This window comes from Candoia aspera, chromosome 16 (genome assembly GCF_035149785.1).
Source record: "Candoia aspera isolate rCanAsp1 chromosome 16, rCanAsp1.hap2, whole genome shotgun sequence".
Classification (NCBI taxonomy): Eukaryota; Metazoa; Chordata; class Lepidosauria; order Squamata; family Boidae; genus Candoia; species Candoia aspera.
In genome coordinates, this window is record NC_086168.1 from 10,844,213 (window position 1) to 10,861,788 (window position 17,576).

At 55.3% G+C, this 17,576-nt stretch overlaps 1 protein-coding gene across 3 annotated transcripts in view; it reads left to right on the forward strand.

Moving 5' to 3' along the window:
- Positions 1-1,718: 1,718 nt before the first annotated feature.
- Positions 1,719-17,576, forward strand: part of NR6A1 (nuclear receptor subfamily 6 group A member 1) — a 111,933-nt gene continuing 96,075 nt past the window's right edge. For 2 of the 3 annotated variants that reach the window (XM_063316187.1, XM_063316188.1), the window contains exons 1-3: positions 1,719-1,851; positions 10,204-10,245; positions 12,967-13,023. In XM_063316187.1, the coding sequence (XP_063172257.1) occupies positions 1,779-1,851; positions 10,204-10,245; positions 12,967-13,023 (172 nt within the window). In that variant the 5' untranslated portion in view covers positions 1,719-1,778. The remainder of the gene's footprint in view (positions 1,852-10,203; positions 10,246-12,966; positions 13,024-17,576) is intronic. The other variant, XM_063316189.1, reaches the window with a different exon arrangement.

A 17,576-nucleotide genomic window follows, 5' to 3' on the forward strand; every position in this document is an offset into this window, starting at 1 on the left:
GTAGACACGTGTTTCCTGCGAGAAACCAGGCCGTTATGGTTTTCCCACGCACATCCTGTACCGGCCGGTGCCCTGCGTCCTGCTGCGCAAATTGGGAGACTGGGCACCTTCGCTCCTGGCCGGCAGGTCCGGGAGGAGAGGAGAGTCGGGGCCAGGCCGGGAGTTAGTCAAGCCTGCTAAAGGGCCTGGATTTCGGCCCTCCCCGCTCCGAGATCCGGCGGATGGATGGATCATCGCGCGGGGCGTAGGAAGAGATTGGCGCAAGGGGAAGAAACAGGGAACGGCCTGGGCAGCTGCTAATGGATTTCCAATGGTTTGCAGCGAGGCCAGAGAGTGGACATCTGCCCGAGTGGGCTGGGAGGGGCGGGCGTGTGAACAGCTGGCCGGGACTGAGGGCGGTGGGCAGGGATGACCCGTTCTCCTTGTTCCCGGGGGTGGCGGGTGGGGAATTGACCTACTGACTGTAAAGCACGGGGGGTCCTCAAAAGCCGCCCCCGGAGATCTCCCAACGTTGCCCCATCCCAAAGGGTCCTTCCAACGCGATTGGAGGCGGAGGGGATTGCCCCCAGGGCTAGGAGGACCGTGTGAATGGCCTTTAATTTTAATCGAAGGGAAAGAAAACGAACTTTGCGGAGTTAGCAGGGGCCCCTTGAGCGCCCCCCGTCTCATTCCGGCCTCCCCGTCTCTGCGCAAAGGCTTGCAGGGGGGGGGGCGCCAATGGCGTGTGAAGGCCACTTTCCGAAGCGGGACCGCGGGCTCTGCCCAGGATGAGTCCGAGGCCGCCCCCTGGTGACTAGTTTCCGTGCAGCCCGCCCGTTTCTGGCTGAAACCAGAAACGCGTGGGGGGGGATCGATTCACAACCCCTAATACTGTTATCAGCCTGAAACTAAGTGCCCCCAACGATGCCACAGAGATGCCACTGCGGCAGAGCTTGGGTAGCAGCGAGCCACGGACAGGCAGGCTCTCTGATGCACTGAGAAATCCCAGCGGCCTCCAGGTTGTGGGATCGTTTATTCTTTCGCTTCTAGAGCCAGAAAAATCATTGTGGTGGGTCGCTGGGATGCGGATAGCAATAATCCCGCGGCCGATTGACTAGGAATCGACCCTTCTCCCCGCGGCCCCAGATCATCGACCTTCACAACAACCCGCAGAGGTAGGACCTGCTGAGGGGCGGGACTCCTCCTCCTCCTCCTCCTCGGCCACGCCCCCGTTTCCTGCTCCGCGCCCCGCCCCTCGGGGAAAACCCGTCCCCCGCCGGCAGCGGAGAGAGGCGCTTCCCCTGCCCTGCGCGGAATATTCATGAGGGGGCGGGCCCTCGCGCCCCGCCCCGCCGGTTGGGAGAGCCCATGGCGCCCTGGGAGGGGGGGAGCCGAGGAGCGGGGAGAGCGGGGCGCGCGGCCGGGGGGGCGGCGGTGGCGGCGGCCGGGCGGGGGCGGCGGCGGGGGCGGCCCCCCCCGGGAGCAGCCGCCGCCCGCGGCCGCCGCCGTCGCGCGGACCGGGCCGTCCCCCCCGCGCGCCGGCGGTGGCTCCCCCCGCGGACGCCGCCTCCCGGCGTGCCCCGCGCGTGCGCGAGGGCGTGAGGCGCGCGGCGGAGCCGGCCGGCCGCTCAGTCGGGTCGAGGCGGCCGAGCGAGAGCGACGGTTGGGAGCGGGGCGCCTCCGTGCGCAGCGGCCGGCGCGGGGCCGGCGCGGGGCGGCGGGGCGGCGGCGGCGATGGGCCTTCGGGGCGGCGGGCGCGGGGTCCTGGCTGCGCCGCCGCCGCCGCCCTCCTGACCGCCATGGAGCTGGAGCCCGAGCCGCCGCCCGGCGCGGCCGGAGAGAGGAGGCCCGAGCCGCCGCCGCCGCCCAACGGTAGGTGCCCGCCGCCCACGAAGCCCATGCGCCGCAGCCAGGGGCGCCCGTGCTGCGCGGCCCCCGCGGGGCGCCTGCCTCCCCATCCTCCCCTGCCCGTCGCGTGCCTTCCCATCACCCGGGGGTGCCGGGGGCTTCCTCCCGCCGTGGCCGGGGTCGTGGCCCCGAGGGGCGGGGGGGCCGGCCGCGGGCGACGGGGAAGGGGAAGGGGTGCCTCTGCGGGCGCCCTGTTGGGGAAGCGGGGGAGGGGCGGGAGCGGCACCCGCGCTTGCCCAGCCGCCCCCAGTGATGGGGGGGCTTGAGGAGTCTTCTCCATCCCACCCACCAATCCTGGCAGGGCCCCTTCCCCACCGGCCCCCTGGAAGGGGGTCCTCCCCCACCCCAGCCTCGCCTGCCTGCCTGCCTTTCAAGGGTCGCCCCCCCCCCCCTCCTCCTCCTCCTCCTCCTCCTCCTCCTCCTCCTCCTCGGCCACTTCCTCTCTGGGGCAGTGATCAATCTCGGGCCTCAATGGCGTTGTGAATATTTTATAACACCGCGATCCTGCTTGAAAGGCCCGGGATCAATAAACGCCCCATAGAAATGCAAGGGGGCCTTATATTGTGATGGGAAACTTGGCAGAGGGAGGGAGGGAGGGAGGGAGGGGCGGGAAGGGGCCGGGTCCTCTCCCCCAGGCCCGCCAACAACAAAAACAACAACCACAGCCACCCCAACAAAAAATAGCTGGCCCCCTCCCTCCTTCCTTTTCTTCCTGCTTCTCCCCCGCCCCCCAGCCAACTTCAAAATGTGTTTTCAGAGCTTTTGTGGCTATTTTGCAACCCGGAGGATCGGCTCTCTCTCTTATCTGCCTCTGGTCATTGTGTTGTAATTCAGCTCGAACTAGATTTTAAAGAGGGAGGTCCCCGGATCTGCCCTCCCTCCCTCCCTCCCGCTTGGTAAACTGAAATTGACAAAGCTAAGAGGACGGCGAGCTGGTTAAACTTCACCTACCCCTCCTGGCAGCCCCCTCTCCCCCTTTTAACTTACTTTTTTTCCCCCCACTGAAAAGGGGAGTGGGATTCGGGGTCTCTCTTCCTCACTCGCCTGCCGCATTTGGGGTTAGAATCTTGTGATGAGCCTGGCGCTCTTGACTTGACTTGGGTGGAGTTGTGTACCTCTTTTCTCTCACCCCCCCTTAGTTTTGAATTGCACAAATAGCAGACCCCCGCTAAAACTTTACTTAGAGGCTCCCTCTGTTGTGTCCAAAAGGCCCCACTCTTTTATTAAGGGGGTGTAGGATTGAAACCCTAACTCTAGCTGTAAAAGTGTAGAAAATAAAGGCATTGCCAGTCTTGCATTTTGAGCTGAGCTTAGTCTCCAGCACAGTTGTCTATTTGAAAGGGGTTTAAAGGGTTGGTGAGCACATCCTTTCGGGTCATGTTATATTTTATGCATGCCCTAAACCGCCTTTAGGTTATTTTTTATGGAGAAACGTGGCCGCTGGGGTCCCTCTTAAAGCTCACTTGGGTCTTGAAAAGACCATCGCTGACTTCAAATCAATTAAAACCGTCGATTTATGATTAGAATGTGGGCTTTGGGTTGACTCAACCCAAAGCTAAGAAATTGGCTTTACGGGTCTTTGTGACTAGGAAGATGAGCCAAACAAATGGTCTTTTCCATCACTTTTCAGGAGTCTGGCAGCACCTTTTCCGACCAACAGATTTTATTAAAAGGTATAAGCTTTCATGAGTGAAAGCCTATACCTTTTTATAAAATTTAGAAAAGGTGCTGTCAGACTCCTGTTTTTTTGCCACCACAGATTGACGCTGTTCTCCTCCTGCAGTTTCCCCTCTTTTGGAACCCAGTTTCATCTTCTAAAAACCATCATTTCCACCCAGTTTTCCCAGGATGTGTGTGTCTGGGTGTGTATATATATACAACCACACATTCTTCAAATTTTATACTCTTCAGGAAGGTGTGTATTTAGCTGTCTCACCATCGGGCTAACTGTTTGGCTGTGTTGAACCACGTTTTCCCCCAAAGCCTGAAAGCAATTTGGAAGGGTGATGCAACCATCTCTCTGCATTCTCCCTTGCCGTGAAACGGGGAAATGCTCACGGAATATGGAGCATCAGGGGACACTTCGTCGAACTTTTGGACTTTGAAAAAAATCTCGTAGCAGGAAGGGAAATGTTTACTTGCTCCGGAGAACACAGTAATGACTCTTGAGGGCCAAATAAAGGAATATGGCCCTTTTAGGCCAGTTTATGGGCTCAGTTAGCCAGTGCCCCAACAATGGCCCTTCCTTGCCAATAGAAGAATGACGCACTGAGGAGGACCTGATATAATTTGTGGAACTGCACTTTGCAGGGGCAGTCTATCAGACCCAACGGTGTGAGTGCTCGGATTGGTTGCACGGGATAGAAAAGTTGCTTCGGCTAAACAGGAGTCGGTGGGTTGGGTTGGGTAGCCCTGTCCCGCATTAAGCGGGGCGCGGACCAATCCCCTAGTTTGGGAGGGGTGATGTTTCCACTGAGCATTGTGTCTCTTTGGAGACTCAAGATGTGCAGGTGGAATCTGAAGTCGGTCCCACCACATTCAGTGCCGTTTAGATAAATGCTAAGGGCGTGCAGAACATCCTGCATTTAAAACAATCACCTTACATTTAAAGCGGGCCGTTCTATGACCACCCCCACCCCGGCCCCCAAAGGATTTTGAGCTTCAAACTGCCCCATTCCAAACTCCGAACACCTGTTTTGAACGCAGAACAGAATGGCGGCGAGGTTGAAATGCCCTCAGCACGGTGGAGTGTTTTGCGCTCGTCCAAAGCGTTTCAGACTTGAAATGCTTGCTGTTTGCCATGTTTGAGATTCAAAACATAAAAAAAAAAACAAGCGTAAAATTGCAACTATGCAAAAGGAGGAACTCAACGCCTGCTTCATTTCTTATATATCTGTGGGTAGCTATATACTGATAAATACGTGGGTTGCAGTCATGCAAAAAGGTAAGCCAGGATAGCCGTATTCTGATTTACCGTTGCATCCTAGTGCAGCCGGTTAGGCTGCCAACGAATTCCTGCTTGCTCTGTCCTCTTACATGAGTGGATAAGCAAGCCCCAAACGTTTTTCTGGCCGTGTCATTCAGACCCAAGATTCTGGCCTGTCTCTTACATACAAAAAAAATAAAATAAAATGCTAACTTAGGTAACTCATTTTGTTGTTCTGCAAAATGTGGCTTGCTCGGGATTCTGGCAGCTCCTGTGGCAATCCATATCGGTTTACCTGCTCCTCCTAGGGAAAGCAAACTATTTCGAAAGCTTACATAAGCCTTAGTCTGTGTGAATGCAGCCCTAGATGGCGGCTACCAAGCTACTATCATGGGCTAATCCTTGCAGAAATATTTTAGACCTTCCTTGGGGCAAAACCACGTCCATGGGCTCTTGCCGTGGCTTATGGGAAGATGCGCCTTGCCAGTCCCTCCTTTCGTGCTAAGTTCTGATTGGAAAAGGAGGGCAAACTCTAAGAGGCCGAGGGAGGAGGGGAAAATGTGTTGGCTTTTGTTCCTGAGATGCAACAAGCTTCGTTCCTTGTTTTGAAGGGGTTGGTAATCCCTGTTCGCCGGCTGATGTGTTTTTCGTTCATTGTCTCTTTGTGTGGGCTTCAGAATAAGGGATTTTCCGAAGGTCCATCCCTTCTTCAGGAGGAAAAGGAGGGGGAAAAATACCTTCGCGGCCCATGAGAACTGTTTGTCGCCGATGAGTAGGGGGTACTATGTAAAAGGCAGCGGGGTTCCCAAATGGTGAGTGGGTGCCCTGTTCTCCTCTCTCTGGGTGCTTCGGAATTTCAGCAGGTCAAAAATTTCCGTAATTAAAAGCCGCTGCTGGATCATTAGGGGAAGCTGCACAAGCGTTTGCTTTCTTGCAACCTTGAGCTCAAGAGAAGCAGCCGCAAACGGACGACGGTCCCCGCGTGAGCCTGTCCGTGTTTCGCAAGGACCATCCTCCTTTTGAGCACTGGTCCACCATTTTCCCTGGGCAGCCTGGTTACTTTTTAACTAGGCCTTTCAGCTCTGGGTCGCTCCCTTTCAGCAACAGGGAACCAGAAGCCCTCGCCCATCTTTTGCAGATCAGCTGAGGATCTATCAGTAGATCCTGATCTAACCTTCTGCAGGTCCCTTTTGTAAAAGAATGTGGTCAATAACCATTGGAAGCTGCCCAGGGGCATATGGCGTGGGGGACGATGAGGTGAGGTCAGAAAGAGGGCTTAGTGGGGCTCAGGAGCGGTGGTGTGACCCACAGGGGTTAGAATAGACCTTTGCTTGGATGAGGGCCCCCCACCCCCAGTAAGATACTGGCCAAGGCAGGAAGGAGTGGGGAAATGCTCTGAGCAAATGCCCCTTCCCTTTGTGTGTTGCAAGTCCAAACAAGAGAGGGCCTTATCATCCCTGGTCTCCTTTGCAAACATAATAAAAGCAATGGGGACGTGCCACACAGCTGTTTACTGCTTGTGGTGTGCTGAGCCTGTGGCCAAAATTCTCCAGCAGGCCGTAGCATTTTCTGGGTAAGCCTGTGGGGCTGGCGGCCTGGAGACCTCTGTGGGCGTTGCGCCTGTCTCTGGAATCCGGTTCCCCGAAAGCAGAAAGGGCTTCGTTGCAGATGTTCCTGTGGCTAATCTAGGCCTGCCCTGCAGAGGGGAGAACCCTTCCTCGCCACGGTCCAGCCGCCAGGCACCCTCGCCTTGTGCCAGCTCCCAGGAGGAGGAGGACGCTCTCGGGGAGGACGCTCCCTTCTCCAGCCTGCTCAAAGTGCAGATTCCAGCTCGCCACTCCAGGGTTGCAAAAAGCCTTGGAGCGACCTTGGCAAGAGTCAGGCCGCCGAAGCTGCCGGCTGGGGGAAGATGGGAAGCGCAGAATGGGGGGAGCTCCAGGTCAGGAAGAAGTGGAGCCGGGCTGCAAATTGGCCCAGCTGCAGCAGCAGCAGAATAAGGTTTCGAGGGGAGGCCTTGAGTTTGGGGTGGACCCCCTGGCCTCAGAGCAGCCCCACCCATTCTGGTTTTCGGTCCACGCTGGTCGTGCCTCTCTGCATTTGGCTCAAAGGCTAAAAGCCGTGGAACGCTCTGAGCAGAATTTTTTGGTCTGTCTGTTGGGCAGAAGGTCATTTTTTAGCATTCTTCTGGGCCACCTAACAAATCCTCCTTTGGGCCCTGTTCAGAGACAGCCACCCAGTTGTTAGCACAGCGGTTCGTTCGGTGGCCATACCAGTCAGGCAGTTGATGCGAAGCCCTGGCGTGGCCCACGCCCTTGTGCCGTCCAGGGAGAGGCGTTCGTAACCCCCCCGCCGCCTTCCCTCTTGCATTCCCCACCAGCCAAGTCCTGTTAGCTCTGCTGGCTCTTGCAAGGAGGCATCTGCAGAGGTCTGTAAGGTTACCCTGGCCCACCCAGGATGCAGAGCTGGGAGATGTGCAGGATCTTGGGCAGCCATATGCTTGTTCCGCTGGGAGTAATCCAACCCTTTTTAATTCTGGAGGGATGCAGAGCGGCTGCCTGTCATTTTAGCCCTCCCGTTTGCCCCCGGCCCTTCAAATCATCTTTTCTCGCTGCGTCATGTTCTTCGGCCTCCCCGTTTTCCTCCGTTCCGGCTTCCCAATCAGGCCGCACGCTCAGATGTCGGTGCCAGGCTCTGCGCCATCAGCCAAGCATGACCCGGGCCACCTGTGATGAGCAGTGGGCGCCAAAAGCCCCCTGTTTTGCTCTCCCACAGGGACCCCTCTGGAGCAGTTGGCAAGAAGGAAGCGACTTGCACCCACTCGGACATCCCCAGCTCCTGGGATTGGGCGCTGGCCTCGGGTTGGCCCTCTGCCTTCTCCCAGCTGAGACGAATCAGGCCAGGCCACCCGCCCTCACTTCCAATTCCGCCTCTTTCGTAAGATCGCTGCCCAAGGGGCGTATGGCCCGAGGGAGGCCACGCGCAACGCAGCTGCCCCTTCCAGTTGCGCCACTCATCCTGCAGAGTGGAGGCTTGCACAGCACGTACGCGGAGGCGCCGGACTTCGGCCGCCTGTCCTGGAGCTTGGCCCTCGGCAGATGCTTCAGGAGAGCCACAGGGCAACCTGGAGGCGAGAGGGACGCACCGGACCGGCTCTGGGCCGTCAGCCAAGGCACCCCAGGGCGGACCTGAGCTTGCCTGGATTCCAGTTATCAAAGGCAGGGGGAGGCCCGCCCTCCGACTCTCCGGCTTCGTGGGCACGCCTTTCAGCTTTGGGATCCCTCCAGATCCGTTGAAAAAGGCCGGGCCACACGGTGGTGAATCCCTGCCTCCTTGCTTTGGGAGCCTGACGTGGACAAGGGTGCTGGGCGTCCCCCCCCCCCACCTCCAGCTTGGAGCATGCAGGCCTGACCCGCAGGTCACTCTCCAGTGGCTGCGTCGTAAAGAGGGGAGATGGGAGGGATGATTTAATCAGGCTTCCCTCCCTGCCTACGTGCAAGAGCAGCAGCTGGAACACTTTCCAAAGCTGGAGCGAACAGCTGGCCCAAGCGGAGAAGCTGTTTACCACTTCCCTATTTGAAACGGCTCGGCCTGTCCGTCTCTCTCTCCTCTCCTCCTCCTCCTCCTCCTCCTTCTTCTTCTTCTCCTCCTCCTCCTCCTCCTCCTCCTCCTCCTCCTCCTCCTTCTTCCAGGACAGCCTCTGCCAAAGCAGTAAGAATAGGGATTACAAAAGAACGCTAAAGTTTGGCCACCACGGAAACATCCGAAAGTCTAATAAAAGAAGTGGCACCGGTTTGTACGTTTCGAAGTCAGGAGCGGCTTCGCGGATTGCTTCAAGCTGGCTCGCGTGGAATTTTTTGGGGGGGCGCAGAAGAACACATTGGGTCTTTGAGAGAGTGAGGGGGGCTGTCCCCCCAAGGGGAGGAGGGGCCAGGGCAACGCCAATTAAAAACAAAGCAATGGCCAATGAAACACAGCTACGGTAGTTACTCTGGATGTATTTAATTTTTTCTTCTTTCCCCCCGCGTTAAAATTTACAATCTGGAGGCAACTTTTGAAGGGCGTGCGACGTCGGGCTGTTCGCTCCCGGCTTGCAAAGTGAGCTCTGGTTGATCGGTGGGGTTTTCCGTAGCCTCCCTCTGCATTCCAGGGGCTCAGGGTTTCCCGGCGGGAAGCGTTTCAGAAGAAGGTGCTTGGCCATAAGGGCGTGGGAGCTGGGCACCCCGGACCGTGTCTACTTCGTGCTGGTGTTCAGCAGCTCCGGGGCTGAAATTCAGACCCGAATTCTCGCCCGGCCGCATTTCAGGGGTGGCATTCAGCGTTTGAGGCACAAAGCTGAAATGGCCGTGGCACCCATCCGGCCCCATTCCAGTGTTAGGCATGGCAGACGGTGTCTTCCCCATTTCTCCTCTTCTTCTTCCCCTCCCCACCAGAGGAAATTCCTTCCAAATCCGGTTGTGCCTGGTTTGGCTGCTACCATCACACTCCGCAGCGGTGGTTGTAAAGTTTGTGTAATCTCCCTGGGGATTATGCCACGTGTCTGATTAACTAGCTGCATCTCTGCCCTGAAAGTTCTGGGGGGTGGGGTGAAAGATGCAGGCTTGGGCGAGGCTCGCTTTCTCCAAACTGGTGCCCTGATGCCCGGCGGGCTACAATTTTCTAGCCAGCAATGACTTTCTTGAATAGGGGCGGTTTCTTCTCCCACCGAGCGTTTTGGAGGACGGCTAAGCGAGATCCAGGGATCTTGTGGGACACGGGATGGCCTTACGGTCTAGCCCCTGACCTCTTTCACAAGGGTTGCTAATGGGGCAGTGGGGAGGAACATCCTGAGGGCCTGCGATACCTCCTGGCAGCCCTTGGCAGGGTGGCACTCTGTAGAGTTGGCCAATACCAGGGTTTCTTCCTGACTGAGGTGCTTCTGGACTAGGCGCCTTAACTGCTTCCATCCCACCCCCCACCCCCAAAATACAGCCAATGGGACTTTCCTGGCATTCGTTCCCCAGCATCCTCAGCTAACAAGGAGGGCAGATTGGGCTGCTTAGATACCAAGCTCTCCAGAAAAGTCCCTGGGGGCTTGCCCCCCCCACCCCAAGTTTTCTGGTTGCAAGATGCGAGAGACCCCGTCCTGCGGGGTACCAAGGCCGCCTTCGGTTTCGCTCAGCGCTGGTCAAGCCGCTGCTTCCATCCTGAAGTTGGAAGCAGGAGGGAGCTGGCTGCCGGTGAAGGGAGGAGACGGCCGCGTGGTGGGGGCACCCCAGGCAACCAGAGGCGTCTTGCGCGTGTTCTCCTTTGGCGAGCTGGGCAGAAGCCGCCACCTTTTAACGCCAGCATTCCAAAAAAAAGAGAAAAAAGTCCCGATTTATAGTAGTAAGGATGTTTCTGTTCTCTTTCAGGGTTCCCCCAAGAACCTTCAGCCGAGCACGATCTGCCCTTCGGTAGGTGTGAAGATGCTTCCTGCCCAGCCCCCCTCCCCTGTTTGGAAGGATGAGTTTTAGCAGAACAAAGCCACCCCTTCCCCCCCGCCCCCCGGCCAGGCTGCTTGCTCCTCTTTGCTCCATAAAGGAGGAACGCTGTTCTTCAAAACGGTGGCCGGTGCCCGTCCTGCAGCCTGGCGCTCTCCCGTCTCACTCTTGGGTGCCACGGTGGCGGTGCGCCCTGTCCTTTTCCACAGGGTGGCCAGATCCTGGTCCCACCTGGTGCCTTCAAAGTCAGCTCCTCCATCACAGGTTCAGGCTAAGTTCATTTCTGTGGGGAAGGACCCTCTCTTTCTCCCCCAACCCCATTTTGATTGGCACGAACGGGCAAGGCCAGCCATGGGTCAGGAGAAGGTCAGACTGGGGCAACCTTTTCCCCCCTCCCCTGCAGCGTGTCCCCCCAACCCCAACCCTGCAGTGGTGGCCGAACTTTTCTTCTCTGCCCGTGTTGACCGCGCAGCTGTAAAATTCAAAGAACCAAGCCAGGATGATCCGAGGGGAGTGGAGCCGGAGGCCTGGGGAAGAATGGCGGGCATTGTCCCTTAAAACAGGAGGAATAATTGATTTATGTTATGGCACCCAATTAGGCTATAAAAGAGGAAACCCGTTAAAGCTACCCCACGGCTTGATTGCAGCCCCGAAGGGCCACCCCAATAAAGGTCATCAGCCCAGCATGCTAAATTATTAATCCCTTTCAGGCCCCGCGAAGCGGACAATGCCGGCCAACAATTGGCGCCGTTCACTTCGTGGCCGGAGGAAAGGGCAAAGGGCGAGGAGCTGGGCCTGCAACAGCTGGTCCTCAGATCAAGCAGGCTTGTATTTTGTTGTCCTTTCCTCCCCCTGCTTTCACGGCAGGCCATTCCCCCCCCGCCCCCCATTTTTGTAGGCTTTTGCCCAGTCTGCTGGGGCAAAAGGCCGGCCGGACCTGACTTGGGCGTCGGTGTAAAGTCTGTGCACTGAGCCCTTCCAGGCGTGCCGAGCTCTCCCCAGCAGGCCAGGCCAGTTTGTGGTGCTGTGACGGAGGATGGCGGGGCAGGTCTTCGCAGCTCCGTTCAGCACCTTCCAACTTGTTTGATCTTAAAGAGCAAAGTGGGCCACACGGGCATGTATGCATCTTGCCATCTTCCCCCATCCCGCCAGCCCCCGAGGGTGCCTCCATGCGGTGGCACGGCAATTGCTAAATTCTGGAAATCTGCAGGTATGCACCGCTCTTCCCGTGAATAGTTCTTTCACAGGGTTGGGGACCTTTGCACCATCTGGCAGACTCCCCCGCCACCCCAGCAGCTGAACCGCCTCCTTTCAAACCGGGGCAGAGAAAGCCTTGAAGGACCATCTGTTGAGCCGCACCGGTGGGGCTCTTGCGAACTCTGGCCTAAGGCTTCTGGCACTTCCAAGAAGCAGTTGTCATTTTGGAACTGCTGTTTGTAACTAGTAACGTGGGATTGTGATTTTCCTTTGGGGCTGAATGGACGGTGGCAAACGGAGCTTGGCGGTCTGGGAGCTGGCAGTCCGTCCGTCTTGATTTGGGCGATTTGGGCTCAGGGCCTTGGTGCCGTCTGCAACGAAGCATGGTGGAGCTCACCACGTGTTAAGAATTTGGGCAGGTTGAGGCTTGAAGCCCAAGCTAACCCTTCGAAATGCAGGACTGATTTTCCTTAGCATTTTTGGGACCTGTCTGGTCAGGGGTTTTCTCCTAAATTGGAATTTGGGCAAGGGAGATTGTAATCTTAATGGAAAATGTGGCCATGGACTTTTTGCTACACAGCTGCGGTTTGAAACTGCGGAGAGCCCGTGCATATTTTCAAGCTCCCTGGCTCTGTGACGTGCTGTTCTCGGGCTCACCCTGGCAACTTGCATTCCCTTCCAATGGAGTAGCTGGTGCCCTTTGCCTGAATCCTTCCCTCTTGTTTGGGATGTGCATTTCCTCCTGATAAGTTTCTTCAGCAGGCAGCGTCTGGCCTGCCAGGATCCGTCCTCCTCGGTCTGCTCTTGTGGGCTTTTTGCCTGGGCGTGGCTGGCAAAGGCCGACACTGCAGGGCACAGCTGCAGGCTTAGCCGAACCAAAGCCTGGTAGACAAGTCCTGGAGGTTGGGCACTGAAAGGAATGAGGAAGAGGGATCAGACACATTTTTAGCAAGATAGAACTTCAGTTAAAGCAATAGGAAAGGACTGCAGATAAAAACATGTTGGTGCCAAGGAGTGTTTGGCACCTTGGGCTGTTCTAGGGACAGCAGGTAACGTTCTTTTACCACTCTAGAGCACTTTCCAGCTTATGTTTTGATGGCTCATGGCCCTGAATCTCTGGCTGAGTTCAGCTTCACACTAAGGCGTAATTTTGTCAGTAACTCCGTGTTACATGAGACACGCTAGTGTGTACCCAACGTATCCAGAAAGTTCCTTGTAGACATTTCCCATTCCAACACCTGCTTTTCCACATCTGGCGGGCTTTGAAGGGGAGAAGCCTCCGCAAAACGCTGAAGTTCTCATTTGGGTGAATGGGACAAGCAGATCGGAGCCGTTAGATGTCTGCTCATCTCGGGGCTTGTTAAGCTAGGATTCCTGGCTTAACACACTGCCACTGGGAGAGCAGGAGTATATAAATGATGTAGCTCTCTACCCCAGTTGAACACCATAGCTGGTTTTTTTTTTCAAGCACGTCTCAACTCTCCCTTCTCTTCCCAGCTGCAGATGTTGAACAGATGAACGCCCCTTCTTCGGTGCTCCTCTTGAACACTGGCAGTAAGTACCACTCTCTCCTCCCTGTACGCATCTCTGTTAGGCTATGGAATTGAGGCCCATCGTCCCCACCAGAACCTTGCATGAAGGTCCTTCAAGGAGATTTGGGTCAAATCTGTTCCTAAAACCCTGTCCCTGGTGTCTCCAGGACGCTCTACCTAGAGATGATGACACCTTCTTTACTTGGTCATGGCTCAGTCATGGCTCTCCACTAGAGGGCAGTGTTCAGAGTCTGCAGATTTTGGTAGCTTCTTCCGTAGCGTCAAACCAGTTTCCGGACTGGTTTCAAGATGTTTTGTCAGTGGTGGAGAACAACCTGTTGAGCACCTCCAGATCCCCTAGACTTCTCTGGAGGGCTCTGAAAATGCCTGGCAAGCCACCCCTTCCCTTCCAGAAGTTAGCAAGAGTGAGTAGGCAAGTTCTCTAGTTTCATTGTGTGTTAGTTTTAGAGAATTGGGTGCCCTCAAAACGTTGATGGTGATGATGGTGATGATACAATACAGCCATCTCTACTCCAGCCAGGGATTGGTAGCCCTTGCTCAGTGGCAGGATGCTCTCCTGTCCCTTCTTCCCTTTCTCACCAAGGCCCAAACCCATCTCATCTGGACTAATACATGTTTTGTGTGTTTTGAGTTAAATATTGCTCTTACCTGTTCCTCAAAGGGGGTTATGCAGAGGGAAATGTGACCATGTCTGAGCTCCCAGTTGCTTTTGCCAAGTTGGTCGTCCTTTAGCTATAAGAACATAAAGACCAGCTGTGATTGCCACAATCCACAGGCCCTTTTTTTTGTGCAAAGGGAGCTGAAGTTACGAAAAGGCCTGGATGTGCTGAAATGGTTATTTGCAGAAAAGGTGAGGCGCTCAAGACTTTGGCTTCTTCTGCTCTGTTCCAACCGGTTTTCACAGGCCAGCAAAATGTCTGTAGGTCCCTGGACTGTAATTAGGCAACTGGTTTTAGCTCATTAGAGCAGGGGGCGAAGCTCTCGTTTGCATGTATGGCCTCCTCAACATTTCTGTGGACTGGCCTGCAGGATTGCAAGTTTTCAAGCAAATGTCCTTGGTGGTACGTTCCCGCATATCTGTGCCATGAACAAAACCGTTCTTGATATGGAATCTGGGACCTTCTGTTCTCAGGGCTCTGAGAAGTCAACCAAAGTCCACTGCTTGTACTGATATCGGGGGGCTATTGCAAAATCTCATCCAAGCCAGCATCCCTACAGCAAAGTATTTCCCCTTTTCTCCTCCTCCATCTTCCGCTGTAAATAAACATTTTGAACTTAGGGAGGGCCTCAACCTCCTGAGTATTTCCCCGCCCCACCTGTCTTTTGGGTGCCCAGAAATGCTTGCTGTGAAACAAGAGCTCGTGTTAGAAAAGCTGTAGAAGCAGAATACTGTCTGTGTCTGGGTGTGTGCAGTTGCCAAGGCAGGGGATGCTCTGGAGCCTTGCAGGAGGAAGTCTAGGATCTAGGTAGGGTGTCCAGCCTCTATCTTGCTGCTGTTTGACCTGCAGTTTGCATTCATTAGCCAGAGGGCTGACTGAACCCGAAACCCACTGACAGCAATGAATGTTGAGTGCAGCTATTATTTGAGGAGAACTGTTCTTGGTAGGACTCTGGCACTGGGCTCAGCCCTTGTGGAGAAGGGAAAGGGCAAGAGGCTGTGTTGAAATGTCCGAAGTTTTTTCAGTGAGTTGCTCTGCATGCCTAGCCAGTGGGTTGTGCGTCTGGAGGCATTTTCTGAGGACTGTGATGAACCTCAAGGTACAGTCAACGGTCGATGGTTTTTCCTGACATGTCAAACTCACCGACAGCGTTGAATGTTCTCTGAAGCTATCGTAAGCGACACAGGCTGTGTCCCGATGGCATGGGCGTCTGTGCCTGTAGGCGCCCCTGCTGGCTTGCAATAGGACGCCGGATGTGGCCATATAATCAACAATCGCAAGCGCTGGGGTGTGCGTAAGGCAGTTTTGAACCCTCCTTAGTTTGCAACTCTGCTATGTTCTAATCAAACAATCTGGTGTGGCTTTTGGGATCATAGCTTTGTCATTCCATCTTTCCGACTGGTAGTTGGTTTTGTAGCTTTTGATTACTCATTGGCCCTCTTCAACACTCGATGATGGAACGATCTCCTTGGTCCCAGGGAGGCATTGCCAGAGGGACTGTGTTGAAGTTCTTTGTTCTCCATGTGCTGGGGAAGATGCTTGAAGGAAGTCGTCCTTCTGCCCAACGATGACCTGTTGGGCAGTTCTCCTCCTCCTCTGGTTGACCATTCTAGAAAGGGAACAAATAAAATGGAGCTGATTAGAGGCAGCATGTTGCATCTGTAGGCAGCATTGAACTCCCATTTGTTAGAAGCCAAACCAGTAGGTTTTGAAGCCCCACATTGTCCTAACAGTATGGTTGGGTGCTGAGCAATTCTCACATGGAAGGGTTCTTGTCATTTAGAGTATCCCAGAAGACATCACCAGATAAGCCTGGGACATAAAGCCTGTAGATCTGAAGGACTGATGCCTCTCCTCATTTCATTATTTTTCCCTCTTTCTGGAAGTCTACCCCTTTTCTTCTCCCAGCTTTTCACCTTTCTGATTTCACGCCCTCCTCAGTGGCCAGACCTGACTTTTCCCTTGCTCTGCAGTCACTTGAATTCACCAAACAGAGATATGTGGAGTTAGCTGGAAAACCATCATGATGGCTCCATCAGGAGATTGCAAGGAAGGGCAACTCCCTCTTGGTGCTGATCGTGCCAAAAGCTTTGGGCAAGAGTGAGGCCGTGCGCCAGTGATCAGTCGGGAAGAGGGATCCGAGGCAAGGCCGGGCTGGCCACTCTGAATGTGTTTCGCCGTCTTAGAAAGGTCCCAGTCGTTCATTCTCGCTACATGGAATTCCACAAGAAAATGCTATCTGCAGAGGTTCAGGGGTAGAAGGGCTGGATCCTCTGTTTCGTAGCCCCTGTTGGCCCCTGGCATGTGAAGCTAGAAGGCGCCAGCCTTGTGGGTGGGTGTGTTAGCAAGTATCAAGAAGAGGTCCTGGTTCAAATTGTGGAACCCAAGCCTTTTTGCCACCATCTCCTGTCTCCCAGCAATGCACAGTAGCTTTAATAACAACAGCTGGGGTGGACTCCCACCCTCCACCCTCTTGGCATCGCTTCCTTGCTCAGTCTGGCTCTTGGCTCCCCAGAACAATCTCAGCTCAGATCTCGGCCATGAAGAAGTGGACTCGCTCCTCTAGATTAAGATTTAAAAAGGGGGTTAAAGCGTTTCCTAGCAATGGGAGCTGGGGTTAAGATGGTGGAAAACTGTGGTCACCAGGCAGCTCTTTCCATGCCAGTTGTGCAGGTCTCCCTCGGCTTTCTTTTTTTGCCTCCTCTTGTTCAGAAGGGGCAGGTTGGCGCCTCAGAACCAGCCGTGGGACGCAAGGACAGTGGGCCAGAGACCCCTTGTGCAAACAGCCATGACTGGGTCCAGGAGCCAGGCGGCATGAAAAAGCAAGGACGGCCCACTCATACACGCATACCGGCTGATCCCTGTTTGCACTAGCCCTGTGCAGAGTTCCTGCCGAAGGGACGATGTGCTGTATAATCTGCTGGCTTTGTGGGTGCCATCGTTTGCCAGCTTCCTTGCCAACTCTCTCATTTTGGATGTTTTAAAAACCACTCCCTTAAATGCCATATTCTAACAGCCCGTCTTAATCAGATTGGCCCGGGAGAAGGACAAAGGAGAACTTTATTTTAGGACCTGGATCCGTGGAAATGAGAACCAGATTGCCTGGCTCACAGCCAGTCAGTGTGGGGATTCGGTGGGTGCGCATGTGCGTGCGACTTAACCAGTATAGGATAGCACATACCTCAGTGTCAGTTGGAAAGGGGATGCGATTGGTTGCCTTCAAGCCAAGCTTGACTCCTGCAGACTTCCCAGAGATGTTTCCTTGGAAGCAAGTTGGAAGCACTTGCCATTCCTTGCTCCGGGATGGCTCCCTGGTCTAGCCCATAATCCTCACGTGCCCAGCTGGGTCTCCCAGCCAGATAACAATCCAACCTGGCTTGACCCAGTCTTGCTCAGCTTCCGAGCCCAAGCGCTGTTGCTGATTCTGAGCTGGAGGTGGGTTTTTCAGGCACCGGCCACAAAAGACTTCTGCATCGAGGGTCCTAGACCTGCTGTCGCCAAGCGGAACTCAGCTCTCTCCAAGCCACTCACAAATCCCATGGTCCTCAGCCAGCTTGCTGCCCCGCAGGTCTAGAAGGCACCCCCTCTGAAGAAGGAGAGCGCCAAGAAATAGTCGGTTCAAAAGGCTGCGCCTGTTCCATGCGGACACCGCGCACTCAAACAGTTTTGGCACGTCCCAAACATGCAGAAAGCAGTGATGCGCTAATGGTAGTAAAAACATTTGTTCGGCACATACGGTAGTCCAGGGGTCTCCAAGGAGCTGAAGGCAGATTGCATGGAAGCAGGGGTGTCCTTTGTGCGTTCCTGGTTTGAAAACCACTTCAGAGCATGGGTTTTCCCCCCTCCTTCAGTTAGGGGGGAGGAACTGCTGGGGGATTTTGCTAGGACCAGAATA